Source organism: Heterocephalus glaber, unplaced genomic scaffold (genome assembly GCF_053883595.1).
Source record: "Heterocephalus glaber isolate CG9 unplaced genomic scaffold, H.glaber_assembly_v1.0 deba00000937, whole genome shotgun sequence".
Classification (NCBI taxonomy): domain Eukaryota; kingdom Metazoa; phylum Chordata; class Mammalia; order Rodentia; family Bathyergidae; genus Heterocephalus; species Heterocephalus glaber.
Genome location: NW_028258173.1, coordinates 3,851,704 through 3,867,265, shown reverse-complemented (window position 1 = coordinate 3,867,265; position 15,562 = coordinate 3,851,704). Strand labels below are relative to the sequence as shown.

Sequence of the window (15,562 nt, the reverse complement as noted above, 5' to 3'; positions counted from 1 at the left end):
CTGGACCCTCCTGGGACCAAGCTCGTCCCTCCTGCGTGGGACCCATGGCCCTGTACCTTGTAGTCCATCTGCTCGGAGCAGTTGAAGACGTACACCATCGTGCCCAGAGCTCGGCCCAAGTCCTTGGTCGTTTCTGTCTTGCCGGTCCCGGCCGGGCCCGCGGGGGCTCCGCCCATGATCAGGTGGAGGGACTGGGTCAGCGTGATGTAGCACCTGCCAAGGACCCGGGTCACCTTGGTCTGGTGACCCCGCCCCGTCCGCCTCCATTTCCTGTGATTTCTCTTAATCGTGTGACTACTAAGCCTGCTCAGCCTTGGGGACAGAAGGGGGAGGGCAGGGAGGATTCGGCATGACCGAGGGACAAACAGCATCATGGGACGAGCACTCGGGTGCATGGCCTGCCTGTAGCTTAGGGAAGGGGGCACTACTGACAAAACACCCGTCCTTGACCGAGTGTGGTGGCACACGCCTGTAATCTCAGCACTTGGGAAGCTGAGGCAGGAGGATCACCACAAATACTGGGCTACATAGTGAGTTCAAGGCCAGCCTGAACTACATAGCAAGACCCTGTCTCAAAAAAAAAAAAAAATCTGTTTTAACAATAACCCACATGTACAAGAGTTACTTGGTCAGCTTCTGGTCCGAGCCTTTGTTGTTTGTTTGTTTTCTGGTGCTAGGCAAGTACTCTACCAGTGGGATACGTCCGTAACCCCTTTTATTTTATTTTGAGACAAGGTCTCATTAAATTGCTCAGGCTGGCTTTGAAATTGAGATCCTTCTGCCTCAGCCTCCTGAGGCCTGTACCGCTTCCCCGGCTCCTCTGCCCGCTTTTCTCGTTATGTGATTTACTTGATCCTCGAGGAGCCCCTGAGGCTTCATGACACACTGTCCTCACTTCGCAGCTCCTCAGGGGGGTGAAGGAGCTGTCCCAGGGCCACCCAGCTGGTGTGAGGCCGAGGACGCAGGGTCCGATCTCGGGCACCTCCGGGGCGCAGGATGGCGCCTGAGAGCAGGTCTGCCAGCCCAAGAGCCCGGTCCCCAGGCCGGGCCGCTCGAGTCTGACCACGCGGAGGGAGACGGGAAGGGGGCGGAAGGACACGGGCGCCGCTGGGCGACAGGCATGGGGGCGCGGGTCCCACCTGTCGGTGAGGGGCGTGATGACCAGCCGCGGCGTGTTGCCCAGGTACTCGTAGGAGTACTGGATCTGGGCGTCGCAAATGTTGGCGAAGCAGTGCCTCTTCTCCTCGTCCCAGCGGTGCCGCAGCTGCGACTGCCAGGTGAAGGCCTCCGCGCTCTCCACCTGTGGTGGAGCCGGGCGTTGGGTGGCCGAGGCCCCGCCCCTGCCCCCCCGCCCCGCCTTCCCTCCGCGGGCCCTCGGCTGAGTCCCACACAGGCACGGACGCCCGGCCGAGGCCTCATCGGGCCGGGCCGCGATGCGGTGCCTGCCTGCCGGGGTGAGTCCCGGCCGGGGTCGGGGCCAGCGCGGACAGCTGCTGCCCGGAACCAGGTCGCCACCGCCCGGGAGAAGGCCCCCCGCGGGCCACGGCGCGCGTGCCTTGGCAGTGATCATCTTGGCCACCACGTCCCGCGCGTGCACGTCGATGGTGCAGATGGTCATGATCTTCATCCTGTCGCCGGCGCTGAGGCTCCCAATGAGCAGCGTGATGAGCGCGTTCAGCTGGCTGATCTGGGTTTGGGGGCGCGGGTCACAGCCAGGCTGAGGGCTCCTTGGGGAGGTCACGGCCCCTGCTCAGCAGTCCTGGGGGATGCACGGGCCTGGCGTACCTGCTTTTTGTTGTAGTCTTTGATGGCGTTCTCGTATCCCTCCTCCAGCCTGGAGAAGGCCAGCCCCACCTCAGTGGTCCACCAGATCTGGGTGCAGGTCAGTGCGACCTGGAACACATGGAGCCGTGGCCGGCACGCTGAGCCCTGGCTGGGCTGGGGAAGCAATCAAACTTTCTGAATGGCTGTGGGGAACCCAGGGCTCTTCGGGACCCCAGGCACCCACCCGGAAGATAGAGCCACACTCGGACCTGGGCTGGGTAATCAAAGATCCATTGTTCCCTCGGCTTCTCCTCATAGGTCACCACTGCCTCCGGGATCTCATGGCGCAGAGTGGCACACATTCGGTCCAGCACGCGGTTCAGCCAGACCTCCACCTGGGGACAGGGGCCATGTGGGCCATGTGAGCGTGTCTAGTTTCCACCATTTGCTTTGTCGTAAAGAAAAAAATGCACCATCTGTCATCATCATCAACCCAGGGGAAGAAACGTCCAGGTTTCGTAGAGCAGTAAAAGTGAGCCATCTAAGAAAGGCTGGACAGTGCCTGGCAAAGCCTGCTGCGTCCCGCATCCAGGTAGCGTGATTGTCTCTAAGCCAGAGAGGGGAGAGGGCGTCAGACAGAACTCTGAACCAGCAGGCGGGCTGGCTCTAAGCGGGCACCTGTCTGGACTGACTGAGTGGCGCCACCTTCTGGCCAAGATGTAGCAGGACAGCGACGTTTGTCTTGGCCGCTCTTCTTGGGTTTTAAAATAGAGACCCTGGGGCTGGGGATGGAGCTCAGAGGTGGGACCTGTCCTTTGCACGCCCGAAGCCCTGGATTCGATTCCCAGCATGTAGGACAAACCAAAACCCCTTCAACTAACTGCATCTGGGGGAGAAAGCCCTCCAAGGGGCTCTGGGTAGCTCTTGTCCTCATCTTGTCTGTGAGGAACGAGGGCAGGAAGGTCACCCAACAAACTCCCAAGAGCAGGTCCTGGTAGTGCCCTGCTCAGCTTGTCTAGAGAGCGCTCCAGTCACATGCTGCCAGTCCAACTGTGGGGAGCTCGGCTTTTCTCTTTACTTTTGAGACAGGGGCTTCCTAAGTCACTAGGTTGCCCAGGCTGGGCTTGAATGTGCCACCCTCCTGCCTCAGCCTCCCAGAGTGTAATCCCAGAGTGCTGGAACCACAAGGGTGTGCCACCACACTGGGCTGAGTCTCAGCTTTTCTCGCATGAGATATTCTCCCTGCCAGTTTGACTTGCTTCCGCATTGCGTTTTCCTTAGGCTGATGTCAAAATCCTTTCTGTGGCTTGAGCAGTGAGAGAGGGGGTAGGGACCATCAAGGAGATCAAAACAGCGGGAGCAGCAGCCTGAGCATGAGGACCTGCGTGCCCAAAGCGGGACACGGATCCCCAAGATCATTAGGGATCCATTACCGCAACGCGGCCAGTGACTGTGGGCAGAGGTCGGAGACTGGTGGTTCAGACAGAGCCCCTCAGGAAGCCACAAAACATTCAGTGACATCAAGGAGCCTCTGCCCTTTCTGCGCCTCTCTCCCTCTCGCCCTGCAAGATCCATGCCGTGCAGTGTGGGAAGGCAGAGCTGCAAGTCCATAAAGAAATCCTGGAGCATTTCCTAAAGAGGCAGAGGGGCGACAGGTTCCAGTGGGCGGCTGTGGACATGTCTGGGTCTCGCCTCTGCCACTGTCGCGGCTCCTTCTGCAGCACACGTGCTCTCACCTGTCCCGAGAGGTCACATTCTTGGTCAAACTCCACATACTCGTCCTCCTTGCTGTACATCCCCAGCCCAAACTTGAGTGGCTTCCCGCTGGTGTCGAGCCGGAACTTCAGCTTGCATAGGCTGTCGAAGAGCTTGGACAGGTGGCGGCCCACCTGGGGGGTCAGGGGAGTCATGCAGCTGAGGGACGGGAAGGGCACCCCGAGCCCAGGCAACTTCGGGGGGATTGATCTCCTTCCCCCTCCCACCCGCCTTCCTGCCTGCCTTTGTGTGGGGCGCAGATGCCCCCATCTTTGGTCAGTGCTACCCAACCATGGCTTGGTCACCTACAGGGACTGGTGGGAGCTGCTCTCAGGCAGGACGCAGGCCCCGGGTCCTCAATCCTGGGCCCTGCGTGTCCCTGTGTCTTGTGTGCCCCCTAACTCATGCTTGAAGCAAACCACGGTCATCTCTCCTTCACCTAGTTCACCCTATCCTGTTTCAGAAGAGCCTGGAGCCCCTTACTGGCTCCAGGGGAATGAGAAGATGACATGGAGGATGGACCAGCAGGCAGGGTGTCCTTCCGAGACAGCATCTCCCTACACCCCGGTGTCAGACCCACTCCGCACATGAGGACAGTAAGGCACAGAGTAGGCTGACATGCCTGAAACACGCCAGGTGCGGGTGGGGTCAGGGACCCTCCCTCCTTCCCGGGCACCAGGATGCCAGCCCTGTACGGAGTCTGCGGCTCGGCTCATCCTTGGCACCGACCGGGACCCCGCCTACCTGCACGGGGTCATTTCCGTTGGAGAGGATGTCCAGCAGGTCGGCCGAGGAGACGAAGTAGAACCTTGGGAAGGCCAGCCTCTTGGTCTCCAAGTACTCTGCCAAGGCCTTTTCGCACATGGCCAAGCTGGGAGGAGGCGGACAAGGGGTCGGTGTGGCTCTTCAGGGGTCTCGGCCCAGGCACTGACTGGACTGAGCCCCACAGATGTCAGGTGTGTTGTTCACAGGCCCAGAGAACTCAGAACTTCCAACCAGGTGCTCGTGTTCCTCTACAGCCCTGACCACGAGCGGTTCTGAGGTGGGAGGATTATTTCGTCTCTCTGCCTCCAGTGCGAAGGCGGGCTGGCCAGGGAAGGGATGCTAACAGCCTAGGAAACGTGGTCTTGCACCATCCAGACCAGCAGGGGGCGCATGCCCCAGGCTCCCGCATCATCAACATCTCCGGACCTGGTTGCGGACCCACCTTTTCTTCAGCGCCTCCAGTTTATTGTAGAGACCCGGTTTGTTGGTGGCTTCCACCACATTGGGAGTTTTCACTGCGTCTTCCATCAAAGTCTGGGAAGAGGAAGGGATCGCTGAGGCGTCAGGAGCCCCCTCTGTCCAAGATGGCCCTGGAAGGGGCCCAGAGGGCGGGACGGGGCTCACCTTGAATTCCAGGTCGATGGCATCAAAGCGCAGCGAGTCCTCCAGCAGCTGGGCTCGGATGTCCTCTGAGCCAATGAAGATGCTCTCCAGGTGGCTCCAGGTTCTCTGGACCTCGAACCAGATGGCGATGACCGAGTCTGCCGTGGACAGCTTCTGCTGCCAACTGGTCACCTCCTTGAGGAAGTGGGACAGGTATTTGGACATCATCAGGTTCTGCAGCTGCACCTGGTTGTCCTCCAGGGTCTCCACCAGCACCTCGTCCGCCTTCAGCATCATGGTGCCCGTGCGAGGGTGGGGCTCATGCTTGAACGCCATGGTGGTCCAGGTGCTGTCCAGGGCTTTCAGCACCTTCCCAGGGAGAGCAGACACGGGGACAGTGGGAGTCAGGCATGTGTGCCGAGGGAGACTCAAAGCTCCCAGGACACGGGCTAAGCCAAACATCTATGCCAGGGACACTCATGGTAGCAAGGGGCAGAAAGCCCCACCCATGCCCATCCTGGATGGACGGACAGACTCGATGGAAGCTACTTGGCCTTAGAAAGGAGGGAGACACTGACAGCTGCTATACCGCAGGTGGCTGGGCAGACCTGAGGCTGTGACAGCAGCCAGACACGAAAGGCCACATATCTGTCTACGCAGGAGTTGAGAATAGGCCACAGTGCAGTGTACTGCTCTGGCACATTGATTATTTTGAGTTAAAAACAACTGAACAATGGCAGGGGCAAAGTCACGCTGACCTTCATTCTGTTCCTTAAAGCAGTAGATGAATTCCTGGGGGATAGTGCCTCCCTGTCCCAAACAAAGCTCCTCATCATGCTTTTGCACACAGGGAGACAGCACTGGCGATCGGACCCAGGGCCTGCGCACTGAGCTACATGCTTAGCCCTTTTAAAAACTTCTATTTTGAGACAAGGTCTTGCTAAGGCACTAAGTCACCCAGGCTCGGTTTGAACTTGGGATCTTCCTTCCTCAGCCTCCCAGAGTGCTGGGATTACATGTGTGTGCCATCATGCCCAGCTAGTTGGGCTTTTTACGTAATAGATTCTAGAAGTATTTTACATGATTTTTGCCTCAGGTTGGGGCGAAAAAGCTTCTGGACTTTCCTCCAGGGCTGGAGGCTGCAGGGCCCTGTGTTAGGTAAGAACTTCAAGGTCGCCCAGAGTCAGGGGATCGGTCCCTGGGCCGCCTGGGTGGCAGCGGTGGGAGCCCAGTCCCACCTTCTCCATCCCAGACTCCTTCACGGCCTTGTCTACGATGTTTCGGACCTCGTCTTCGTACTTGTGGAGGTTCAGCTGCAGCAGGTCTGCCAGGGCGGTCTCTTCGGACATTCTGAACTTCACCTGGGGAAAGCGGCCGCTCCCTGTGAGGTGGCACCCGGAGGCAGGGTGGGGAGCAGGCTCCCCTCTTGTGGGTCCTTCCCCAGACCCTGCTCCCCTCCTCCGTGAAACCAAGCAGCCGTGGAACCCAGCGGGAGTGGGGGGAAGAGCGGCCCCCAGGATCGCAGGGTGGGACCTTATTTGGAAACAGGTCTTTGATCTGAGCTGGGATCGTCCAAATTCTCCTAGACCAATGACGGTGTTCTCAGGGGTAAAAGGAGCGGGGTTTCAAACACAGGAAGACGTGAAGGTGAAGCGGGCAGAAGTTGGACTGGTGTGGCCAGAGCCAAAGGGCACCCGGAGTCCCCAGCAGCAGGAAGAGGCAGGAGGATGCGGCCTCCCCTCCAGCCTCCAGCGGGAGCAGGGCCTGTCCACACGTTGCCTTCAGCCTTCAGCCTCTGGGGCTCAGACAGAAGGCACTGCTGCTGATGTAAGCAACACCCAGGAACCGAATCCCCTGCCCCGGGAGCTCCTGTGTCCCTCCAGTAACAGCAGAGAGGCGGGCCCAGGGCCGTTTCCAGCTGCAGTGGCCCTGGAGGCCCGAGTGTCGAAGTTGTGGTCACAGCCAGGATGCGGCTGGGATGGAGAGAAGTGCAGTCGCTGGGAAGATGGGAAGAGCCCTCCGAGGACAGCACGACCTGGCCCTTCGGGTTCCTCTCTGCCAGGAGGCGAGCGGCCCCTCTGGCATACTCCTGCCCGATACTCCGGGTGGCCATGGGGCTCGGCAACATGGACTGAGACCTCTGAAACCAGGGGCTGAAAGAACTCCCCTCCTTTAGGCCCGATGGTCTCTGGTGTTCCCTCGCAGGGCCCGGCAGCTAACTGACCACCGCCCTGTCCCGATCCTGGCCGCGCCACCGCTGGGCTCCGGGGCAAGCTGGGGAAACACCTGCCGGGTGCTGCCCGGTCCTCCGTGAGCCCAGCCCACCCCCTCAGTGGAGGTTTTAGTTGTTCACTGAGGACCACCGGGGTCTTTGGGGTGCCTGGGGGTGCTCTGGGATCTGGGAACCTGCTCCTCTCTGTGGTTCTCTCACATCTATGGAGCTTTCCCACTCTTCCCACCCCTCGGCTTTCAAGCGCCTCCCTCCTCTGGGCTCTTATCCTTCCTCAACATCCCAGGGTTTTGCAGCTGGGCCGATGATGAGGGTCAGCAGAACACAGCGCCCCGACATCCCACAGGGGCTCAAGGGCCAGGTGGCACCGGGGTGACCGAGAAGCAGCAGACAGGAGCAAAGCTCCGCGCTCTGCTGCCTGCCTCACGGTTTGTGAAGGTGCCTCTGATCCCCTCTTCACGGGCAGAGAGAATGAATCAGCAGAGACACCCCATGGCCCTCACAGCCCAGCACAGGCATTGGAGGTCTGCCCCGCATGCCCGCCTCAGCTTGCCCGCTCCACCACCCTGCGCTCCAAGCCCTGCCCCTGCCTCATCACATGCTCTTCCCGGAGCCCAGGTCCCCGAGTCCTTGGTGCTTCCTGTCCCGCATGTAGGATGCACGTGGCCCGCGGTCCTCTCTGTCCTTCCCTCGCTAGTCTGTCTGCTGTGAGTCCAACTTACAGTGGTGTCAGGCAGAGAACCTAAGCGGGCATGGGGAAAGTAATCTTTTCCTCCCCTAAGAGAGCACACTCTTCTCCCTCTCTTTGCTGGCTCGAGAGCAGGGCCCACATGTTGTCACTCTGTCCCTGGCATCAGTGGGGCCTCAAGAGAGCAGCTGGGCCGTGGAGATTTGTTTACCATTTGCTGAACTGGGCAGTTCCTGTCCAGCTTCCTCAGTGTCAGGTGCTAAGCCACAGCCGGGCAGCCCAGCCCGGCCCACCCTGAGGATGGGCCGTTTCTGTGCATACCTGGGTGGTCTGCATGAGCTGCTGCCAGTGGCGGTCACGGATGGCGGGGTTCTGCAGCTCGCTCACGGCGCGCAGGGAGGTGATCATGTTCTTCACGGTGTTGTCCAGCCCTACAAAGGCATCCCAGGCCTTCATCTCCTTGTCCAAGGACCTCACGTCCTTGGCGAACTTCTTACAGTCTATGTCCATCTGCTCCACGTTGATGTCCTTCCACTTGGTGGTCTTCCAGTCGTTGATGCTGGTGTTCACCTGTGGCGGGAATGTCCCCATCACCTCCACTCTTGCTGGGGGGCCCTCGGGAGGACACTGTTACCTTACTAGGTGTTGTTACATAACAAAGAAAGGGTCAACTCATGGTGTACACACTAAGCCACAGAGACAAAAGCTGATGGAACTGAAAGGAGAAACAATGTCACCATTACACTTGGAGGCATGCACAACCCACGGACACACTTAGTGGCTTATGGAATTGCAAGCCTGGAAATTAAACTTAAATTGCTAATTAAAAGTAGGACACAGAAGAGCTGGACAAGTACTCACGGAACTGTCACCAAGACAGACCACATCCTGATCCGTGAAATAAACCTCTATGAATTTAAAACAGCTGATGTCATACTACAATGACTTCAAGAAAACAGAAGAGGAAGAAGCACTTTTGTTTTGGTTTAGTTTTTTGAACCCAAGGCCTTCACACTGAGCTACATTTGTGATTTTTTTGAGACAAGGTCTTGCTAAGTCACTAAATTGCTCAGGCTGGGCTTGAACTTGGCAATCCTCCTGCCTCAGCCTCCCAGAAGGTTGGGATTACAGGTGTGCACCACCACGCACAGCAAGGAGTGCTCTGATACCCAATCCAAAAATATCACTAGAAAATAAAATGATAGACCAGTATCTCTCATGAACTTACACACAAAAATTCTCAACAAAATGTTAGTGAACTGAACACACACACACACACACACACACACACACACATGATCAAGTGGGATTTATTCCAATATTTAAAAATCAATGAAATCCACCATATTAAAGGAGAATAATCATGCAGTCATATTGACTGACAAGAGAAGATATTTGAAAGCATCCAGCAAATACACATTGTACAAAAATAGGAAGAGAATCAATTTCCTTGATATAAAAATGTATAGTGAATATCACATATAATAGGGGTTGCTTTCCCTCTAAGATTGGAATGGTGCAGGGAGGAGCCTGCCAGTCTCACTCAACATAGCACTGAAAGTCCTAGCTCCTGCAACAGGCACGAAATAAAAGACAGAAAGATTGGAAAGGAAAAATAAAACTGTCCTTATTTATAGATGGCATTATTGTCTATGTATAAAACTCCTAAGGAATTTATTTAAAGATATAAAACACTTGAACTAATACGTGAGTTTTAGCAAGGTCATATGATAAAACTAAACACAAAAATTTATCACATTTGTGTATACAAAAACAACACATGAAAGCCAAAATTTAAGACGCACTACCACTCACAATCACTTCGAAGAAGAAACAAAAAACTTAGGTATAAATCTAGTAAAACATGTATAGGATCTTTATGCTAAAATTATAGATTGCCAGTTGAAGAAATGAAAGAAGGAACAAAGACAGACAGACAATGTTCATGGCATGAAATAACCAACACAATAGTGATATCAGATCTCCCTAAATCAAACTAGAGATTTGATGCAATATCTATAGAAATCCCAGTCAGGTTTCATTTTTTTGTAGGCATAACAGGATTATTCTGAAATGCATATCAAAGGGTAAAAGTCCAGGAATATTAAACAATCTTAACAAAGAAAAGTAAAGTGGGAGGAGTCACCCTAACGGATATCAAGACTTCCTGGATAGCTATGGTGATCAAGCCCCAGTGATATGGTGGAGGAATAGACTCAAAAATCCACGAAACAGCATACAGACCCCACAAACTGCACTGCACGAGTATGCCTGACTGACTTTGGACAAAGGTGCAAATGTAATTCAGTGGAGGAAGCACAGCTTTTTCAACAAATGGTGCTCAAGAAAATCAGACATCCGTGAGCTAAAAATCAAAGCTTGACCCAAACCTCAATCCTTACATAAAATTAACCCGAAATAGATCACAGATGTACATGGAGCACGTAACAACATGAAACTTTTAGAATAAAGGCCTAGGAGAAAATCTTCAGCATCTAAGCAAAGAGTTCTTGGATTTAACACCAAATGCATGCTCCATGAGAGGAAAAGTTGATAACATGGATTTCATCAAAATCAAAAACTTTTGCCCTGCAAAACAAACTTGGTAAGATGACGCAAAGACAGGTTAGAGACTGGGGGAAATATTCCCAAACGGTGTATCTGGTAAAGAACTAGTTTCTAGAGTGTAGAAGAACTCTCAAAACTCAACCGTAAAAACCAAAAAAGTCCAACTAGAGTGTGAGCAGAAGACATGAACAGACATGCAGTGGCGAGGATAGAGTCCTCGAGGAAGCACAGGAAGGGCCCAGCCTGGTGGTCAGCAGGGAATGCAGATCAAAGCCGCAGAGTCTTCAAGGGGCTGTGTGCCCCGGTCTGAATGCTTATGTCCCTCCCAAGTCGCTCTGGGCCCCTCAGCCCGCAGTGACGGTGTGAGGAGGTGGCCCCTTTGTAGGTAACCAGGTCAGTGGGTGGAGCCCCCTTGGAGGGGACTGGAGTCCCTACAAAGGTGGTGAGGTGAGAGAGAACGAGGTGAGGGGGAAAGGAAAGGAAAAGGGACAGGAGAGAGAAGAGAGGCCGCAGATGGAGGGAAGACAACCCCCCACACAGAGGGCTGGGTCCACAGACATGCTCCAGGACGCCGCCACCCATCTTGGGGTTCCCTGGGGGCCCTGACAGCCCTGGTGGTGCCGAGTCCCCCAGCAAGCCCCGCCTCACCATGCTGATCATGTCCCAGAGCTCCTTGAGCAGGCAGACCTCCCTGCGGCAGGCTTTGAGCTGCTTGTAGTCGGGCACCGGGACCTCAAACAGGCTGCCGGACTTGCACAGGGCCTCCATGACCGTCTCCATGGCCTTGATGCTTCTCTGTTGCTGGGGTAGGAGGGGCTGTCAGCACGTGCCCAGCCCAGGCCTGCACCCCCTCCTGCCCTCCTGCCCCCTTTCTTCTGCCATGTCCGGTAAACCTCCCCCTCCAGCCCTCCTCGCACAACAGAGACAGTGGTCCAGCTGGGAGGAGGACGGCCCAGCTGCCCCCTCTGCCCGGTCTCTGCCCGCTCTGGGGCTCTACAGGCTCCAGCCCGCAACTGGCTTGAATGAACAGTGCAGATGCCTCATTTCCTGCTGGGATTTATCTCGCAATTTCCCCCACTTCCATACTATATTTTTATCTTATTAAAAAATGAGATGAGTGGGCCAGGGATTTAGCTCAGTGGTTCCACCGCCTGCCTCGAAAGCTCAAGGTCGGCACCTGCAGGTTCTATACCCTTGAATTCTACCAAATGTGGGTTGAGAGGATTTGAAAGAAAATTTGTGTCTGTACTGAGCATGTACAGATTCCCCCTGGTCATGGTGCTCCGTGTGCTCAGTGTGATAATATTTTTTTTTGGTACCAGCGATCAAACTCAGGTCCTTCCACTTGTGAGGCAGGCACCAGAACCACTGAGCTAAATCCCCAGCCCCGGTGTGATATTTACACAGCGTGCACATCATAGGAGCGAGGGCTTACAAGTCATCAGAGATGACGTAAAGGACAGGAGACTGGGCGCAGGTTCCAGGCCACTGTGCCGTTCTACATAAGGGAGCTGAGCCTTAAGCATCCGGTGACCACAGGGCCCTGGAACCTGTCCCCTGTGCATGCCGAGGGACGACTGTGATACCTATGGCACATTTGTGTGGATGCACAGCTACACAAGACAGCCGGGCACTCAGGCAACCTGTGCCAGCCCAGCCAGGCTGTGCTCTCACTCTTGGGTGCCCAGACCTGGGCGTGCTCACTGGAGGTCACAGACTCACTCGGATGGCCATGGGGGCTTCTCTTCCTTAGATGTCTCCAGAGAGCCCAGCCTGGGCCCCATGGATTGACGGCTCTGGGGCTTCGAAGGAGAGTGCCCATGTATGCATCGTGGTCAGGGGTGGGACAGGGAAAACTGCTGGAGAGGAAAGGGAGGACTTGGCTTCGTGGAGCAGTGGGCTCCGGAGCTGAGCCGGTGGCAGAGCAGGGAAGAGGGAGGTGACCCTGGAGCTCCCGGCTGCTGAATGAGGCAGAGGTCCTGGTGCCAGGCGCTGCGCCCCGAGTGGAGGCGCTGGCGGGGGCCCTGTTCTGCTGGTGGAGCCCATGGCACCCCAGCCTGAGAGCTGGCTGGGCCTATGGCGTGGGAACTTGTGCAGTGGAAACATACCATGGACTTCGACAGAAGAGGGAAGGGGACATACAGGGAACTTGGCATCTGGCTGACTGGGTGGGCCAGCAAGAGCTAGGACTCAAGGGTGAGCGTCTGGGAACAGAGTTGGGATGAGTGAGGAGGAGCTGGGCGGAGGGGAGGGGTGCGGGAGCCTGGCAGGCGGTCCATGTGGGCGTGGCTGTGGGCCTGGAGCTGACCCGAGCCCTAGGAGTGCAACCGAGTGGGAGCTGGGGGATGCATGCGCCTGCACGTTCCTGTCGACTCACATGCACACACGTGTGCACACACACATGTGTGGCTTTAGACCAGTCCCATGGAAGAATAACAGCTTGAGAAAAGTCGCCCGAGCACCGGGCGCCCACATCATGGCCCGCTCCACCCTCTCGCGAAGTACCTTATTCAGGGCCGCGTAGGGGCTGGGGTCGCTGAAGGAGAACGGGGCCTCCCGCCGGAAGTTCTCCCTGAACTCATGCTGCCTGAGCTGCGGGAGAGCAAGGCCAGAGCCTGGGCTGCACCAGGAGGCGGCGCCAGCTCCTCCCCAGCCCAAGCACCCAAGGCTGCTGCAGCCCCCACGCTGCCTCCTGTCGCCCTGCCCAGGCCGGCACCTCAAATTGCTGGCATTTCCGCCGCAGGATGTTGACCTCGTTGGCCTGGAGAGGAGCCACGTTCTGCTTCACCTGAATGGCCAGTTTCTTGGTGTTTGTCCACTGCTCGGGCAGCTCCTGTGGGAGGCAGAGGCCAGGGAGGTCTCTTTTCAAAAAAAATTTTTTTAAAAAAACCTTTCTGCTGGGAAATAACTGTGGTCTCCTAGGAGGCTGCAAAAATAGCTCAAAGCTCCTTGGGCCTCACCAAGCCTTCTGGGGTGGCAAACCAGGAGCCCCGTACACGCGTTTTTCTTAACCAGACCACAGGATGCCTTGCTCGCCAGGTTTTCACACCTGAGTCCGCTTGTCTGTGTGCATGTGTGTGCATGCGTGTAGGCGTGTGCAGTTCCACCCTGTGTAGACATCTGTGCAGCCACACACCCGAGGACCTGAAGTCGTTTTGTGCCCTCCATTGCCCCCCTGTCCCACTGATCACTGCCCTGTCCCCCTTCTCCATCATTTTGGCCTTTCCAGAATGGCTCTCACAATCAGATGAATTTCCTTATTTTCCAAGTTCTCCGCACTCGGGCAGATAGTGTACTTACTATCATAAAATACTGTAAAGCAAGCAAACAAACAAATCACGGCCCATGAACTCTTGGCCTGCAGATGGAGGAGCTGCTTCTGTTTCTTCTGAGGTTGACAGCCCTCAAGGTCTGTCAGCAGTAGCTGGCCTCTTGTCCATTCTTACACCCCAGGTGGCATCCCCCCGGGACTGGCCACATGCCTCAAGCCCCCAGGCCTCTGCTGGGCTTGGGTGAGAGAGTAGGCCCGAGCCCCATCGCCTGTGGTTCCCACCCAACAGGCTCCTCAGTGAGCACTCAGCCTGGGATCTGCGAGGCCACAGCCCTGCTGGCCGCTGTTCCCCTTGTCACCTGGGCTTGTGCCTTCGGGCAGGGGAGTGGCCTGGTGTAAATGGACCCGAGGGAGGGAGCTGAGCAGACGGGTCTGGGAGAGATGAAAACTACGGGACCACACGCAGGCAGAGGGGTGGCAGCTCCTGGATGACACCCATCTCCAGGGCTCTGCTCTGACCTCTGCTCTCCAGGGCCCCGGGCCCAGGAGGGTGACATGGGATGTGAAGGTGTTTTACCCAACAAAGTAATCAAATACGGGCTGGGGATTTGACTCTGTGGCACCGCGTCTGCCTTGCAAGCACAAGGTCCTGAGTTCGATCCCCAGTACCCAAAAAAAGATCAAATAGAACTTTTCCAAATTTGGAGGTGTCTCCAGGGGCCTGTTCTCCCGGAAGCCTCCTTCCTGGCCTGGCCACCCACAGGGACCTGGAGTCCAGCAGGTGTCCCTCCTGAAGCGTCTCAGCCTCGAGCTGTGACCACCAGGTCTCCGTGACCACAGGGGCACTGTGCCTCTCACAGCCGGTCCCCCCAGACCACGGATGGCACCCGTCCCCTCCGCTCCCCACCTGCAGCTTCAGGTAGGTCTCCTCCGGCAGATCCTCCCCGTACGACTTGAGCAGCTCGATGGTTTGCTGCAGGGGCTCGAACATGCCGTCAGTGGCCACCTGCCTCTCCTTGACCTTCATCAGGTGACCCAGCACCGCCACCAAGCCGTTGTAGTCCCCCTCCTTGAGCGGCTTTGTCAGGCCCACCCTGGCAACCTTCATGAAGGCTTCTAGGTCCGTGAGGCTGAGGGGAAAAAGGGACCCTCTGTGACAGTATGCACAGCCTCTGGCGCCTGGACATAGTAAGTGCTCAGTAAATAGGGGCTGGGGGAGGGAGTAGAGCATTCGTTCATGGCCAGCTGACACCTGCTGCTGGGTCAAAAATCTGACCTTCACCCCCATGCCTCCCCTGAACTGAAGTGGATGCCCCCATTTCCTGCGCCCTCAAACACTTCCTGGCTCTGAGGGCATGGCCAGCATGGGAGGCGGGCCAACCGCACCTGTTGACCACGTGGTCACTCAGGTACTGCTTGAACATGAAGCTCCAGCGCTTGATGGTGTTGAGCAGGGCCTGCTTGAAGGGGCGGCAGTCGCACTGCAGCCAGCTGTGGAAGACGCGTGTGTTCTCACACCGGGACACCTCTTCGTACAGCTTCTCGTAGGAGTCGATCTGGGGACACGGATGCAGGCCCCAGTCAATGTCTGCCTCGCCCCGGCCACATGCTCCTTCCCTGGGCAGCAGCACAAGGCGGGGGGCAGCACAGGGAGCCTGAGGTTTCCCCAGGCGGCCCCCACGGACTCTGCCCAAAAGGGAAAGTGTCGGAGGGGGGATCCGGCACTGCCAGCAGGACTTCTGTCTCGGGACAGAGTGAAGCTTCCAGAGTGACCCTGCTCACAGGCTCCCGGAGGGCCCTCCACCTCTCCTGCTCAGTGACTTCCTCTGCTTGGACCACCCCAGGGGAGCACCTGGACAGCTCGGCACAGCCCCGTGGCCCGGGGCCCGCAGTCATTCACATCAATCAGTTCACATTG

The 15,562-nt window shown here is 56.8% G+C and overlaps 1 protein-coding gene across 1 annotated transcript in view; it reads right to left on the bottom strand.

Annotated features, from left to right (window-relative positions):
* Positions 1 to 15,562, bottom strand: part of Dnah17 (dynein axonemal heavy chain 17) — a 114,060-nt gene that overhangs the window by 64,557 nt on the left and 33,941 nt on the right. The window contains exons 21-36 of the mRNA XM_021241333.2: positions 15,031 to 15,200; positions 14,552 to 14,774; positions 13,090 to 13,206; positions 12,879 to 12,965; positions 11,022 to 11,174; positions 8,127 to 8,375; positions 6,126 to 6,248; positions 4,909 to 5,256; positions 4,727 to 4,818; positions 4,264 to 4,390; positions 3,501 to 3,653; positions 2,034 to 2,159; positions 1,786 to 1,893; positions 1,556 to 1,687; positions 1,140 to 1,300; positions 57 to 213 (exon numbers count right to left, since the gene is read on the bottom strand). Of these exons, the coding sequence (XP_021096992.2) occupies positions 57 to 213; positions 1,140 to 1,300; positions 1,556 to 1,687; positions 1,786 to 1,893; positions 2,034 to 2,159; positions 3,501 to 3,653; positions 4,264 to 4,390; positions 4,727 to 4,818; positions 4,909 to 5,256; positions 6,126 to 6,248; positions 8,127 to 8,375; positions 11,022 to 11,174; positions 12,879 to 12,965; positions 13,090 to 13,206; positions 14,552 to 14,774; positions 15,031 to 15,200 (2,526 nt within the window). The remainder of the gene's footprint in view (positions 1 to 56; positions 214 to 1,139; positions 1,301 to 1,555; positions 1,688 to 1,785; positions 1,894 to 2,033; positions 2,160 to 3,500; positions 3,654 to 4,263; positions 4,391 to 4,726; positions 4,819 to 4,908; positions 5,257 to 6,125; positions 6,249 to 8,126; positions 8,376 to 11,021; positions 11,175 to 12,878; positions 12,966 to 13,089; positions 13,207 to 14,551; positions 14,775 to 15,030; positions 15,201 to 15,562) is intronic.